General features: G+C 31.3%; 1 protein-coding gene across 1 annotated transcript in view; it reads right to left on the minus strand.

Moving 5' to 3' along the window:
* LOC107611929 (auxin-induced protein 22C) overlaps window positions 1–2,339 on the minus strand; it is a 2,710-nt gene extending 371 nt beyond the window's left edge. The window contains exons 1-2 of the mRNA XM_016313796.2: window positions 1,971–2,339; window positions 1,690–1,768 (exon numbers count right to left, since the gene is read on the minus strand). Of these exons, the coding sequence (XP_016169282.1) occupies window positions 1,690–1,768; window positions 1,971–2,289 (398 nt within the window). The 5' untranslated portion in view covers window positions 2,290–2,339. The remainder of the gene's footprint in view (window positions 1–1,689; window positions 1,769–1,970) is intronic.

Below are 2,924 nucleotides of genomic sequence, written 5' to 3' on the forward strand. Positions count from 1 at the left end.
ATTTCTTATGACGTTAATTAATAATAATTATAGTAAAATATTTCTTAACAATAATAATAATTGCTTTTTCCTTTTTCAAGGAAGAGACAATAAAAGTGATGCTATATTTTCAGTCTCATTTTGATGTTACGAACGAACATTATAATGAAGAATTCACGCATGTCGGCCATGTAAGTGTGATCCATGAGAATCTTTTGTTTATGTTTGATATTAACATGATAATAATGATATATAAAGTAGAACTTTGGAATTGATTAGATCTATGGACAACTTAATCAACACGTCTATTCAAATAATGTCGTACTGGCAGACATCAAAATGATTTAGCCAAACTTATTCTTCAATTCAATTTCGTGGAATTAGATAAAAGTCACAACTCCTAATTTATTATTATTTTTTTTTTGTGAAAATAAGAGTTAAATAAAAGTATATTAAGAAATTTAGTTATATATATCAAAGTACTTAATAGTTTTCGGTGAAAACTCAGGTACAGTCGACTTCACGTGAAGTTGATACTTAAGAACCGTTAAATGATTTGACCAATTTGACTAAATTTTCATCTAACGACTCTTAGGTATCAACTTCACATGAAGTCGACTTCATCTGAGTTTTTACCATAGTTTTCAGTTATAACATATATAGAAGTAATCATTCTAAATAAATAATATGTGAACTAACTATCCATGTATCTCTATTCTCTCATATATCATGTAATAAAGTAAAATATATTTAAGAAAATAAGTATAAGAAAAACTTTTTTGGCCCTTATTTTTAGAAAGTTTGAAGTTTAGATTAGAATTTAATATTTAAAATTTAGAATATTTAAAAAATAATCACCACTAATATAACTTTTAATATAGGCATGAAACTAGGGTTAATGGTAAAGTGGACAGTATGCTTCACCGAAAAATTCCCTATATATAGTTTACCAATTATATCCAGTCTTACATGACACGCTAGTGACTTTTTGTCTCAGAAAAAAAAAAATCAATAGATGCTCCCACTAAATTATGAATCAACACCTACCAAAAGAAAATATGTATGCACATAAATTCCTAAAGCGGTTTTATTTTGTTGGTTGAAAAAGATAATATATATATTACTGGAAATATCATAGCAGATGATGGGTGACAATGCAATTACCATAACTAATGGATCATCAGTAGTGCCTAAACTCTTTTTCAGAGTGTCCTTTTTTCCTAAAATTTCAAATTGAGTGATTTAACAGATTATAAAAAATTTGATGGTTTATCATAAAATTATCTATCGCAAAAAATTAAGTGAATAAAAATAGCTAAATAAATAGTTATCAATATCATTATAAACTAAGAAGTAATATATGTTTTTTAATTGGCTGGCTGTTGTGTGTAACTGTGTATCCTATTAAAGTAATAAATCTCATCAGTTTGGCATATATATATCAAAAATGTTATTTGTACACTAAAATTAGCTACTAAAATCAGTCATCAATGTATTTATATATAAATATATGTGTAGTTTAATTTATTTTCAATGTGTATTTATATTCTAACATATATTTTATACTAGTAGGTGACTTTGATGACTGATTTTATTGTACACTTAATATAACTCTATATATATAGCCAATTCTAATGATATTATTCATAATTTTATGCAGCACAGTGGACAAAGTTGAAAATAAGAAGAAATTAGTATAGAAAGACTTACTCCCAAGGAACATCTCCGACGAGCATCCAGTCACCATCTTTGTCCTCGTAAATCGGAACTTGTTCACAATTCTCCGCATCTGTCATATAGTTATTTTTTTTACCAATCGTTAACATTTTGTCTGTATTGCTAGAAACGAGATAAAAATTTACATGCAGTTGTTTTTATACGAAAAGGTTCTCCAATATCAATTCACATAAAAGATAACTTCATATGAATTTTCAGCTGAAAGGTAGAAATTCACGTGCAGTTGGTATAATGTAACGTAAAAGAATACTCACCGATTCCGTAGGAAGCAAAGAGGTTGTCCAAGGCAAAGGCTAGGTCGGAGTAATCCTTGTGCATGGCAAGATCAATTTTACGCAAGAATGGAGCACCGTCCATGCTAACCTTCACGTACATTTTTGATGACGTCTTCTTCTTCCGGTAAGAGCACACCGGTGGCCACCCCACCACCGCGTTCTTATTCCTCTCCGTCGAGGATCCATTTTCCCCACCATCAATCTCCGAAAACACCCTCTTCTTCGATGCTGATGAATCCCCACCGGGAAGACCCAATCTTAGCTCCGTGATTTCTAGTCCAAGACCTTCTTTCGCCATCTTTTTTGAGGCTTTTTGGTGAACTGAGAGTATATATATGAAAGAAAGAGGGTATTAATTAATTAGGTTGTTGTTTATGACAGGTGAAGTGGTCGGTCACATGAGGAACAAATGAGTGTAGGGTAGGGACATTGTTTGTTCCCTCTTAAAGTCGCGGCACACCAACTTTGATACATTCGACATCGAGGAGTACTAGGGCAGCAATTTTTGTAATTTATAGCTATCAAATAGCTATCAATAATGATTTTAATGGTGTGAGATTTCATTTAATGACTCACTTTTTTTTATTGGTTACATGCTGGCCAGAATTTGAAAAAATTGCTGGTCCTAAACTTTTTCTTGGACACCATCCTACCGTTATTTCTTCTCTTCTCATTTCCTCACATTTGATCGTGGCCGTTTCATTAGCTGACTCTGGGGCACACCATGTGATTCCCTTCATTCAAGCTAAGCTGCTCTCATTTTTTTGAACAATACTTTTATTAATTATATATGTGCACTGCCATCTTTAGTTCTATCAAATACATGCCACTTCTATTAGGTTATGCTTTAATCAAATTCATTCAACTACATACAATATAATTGATGGAAATTCAAAATAATCTCGCGGCCTATACGGCTATACCTTTTATAAT

The sequence above is a fragment of the Arachis ipaensis genome, chromosome B08, assembly GCF_000816755.2.
Source record: "Arachis ipaensis cultivar K30076 chromosome B08, Araip1.1, whole genome shotgun sequence".
NCBI classification, from domain to species: Eukaryota; Viridiplantae; Streptophyta; class Magnoliopsida; order Fabales; family Fabaceae; genus Arachis; species Arachis ipaensis.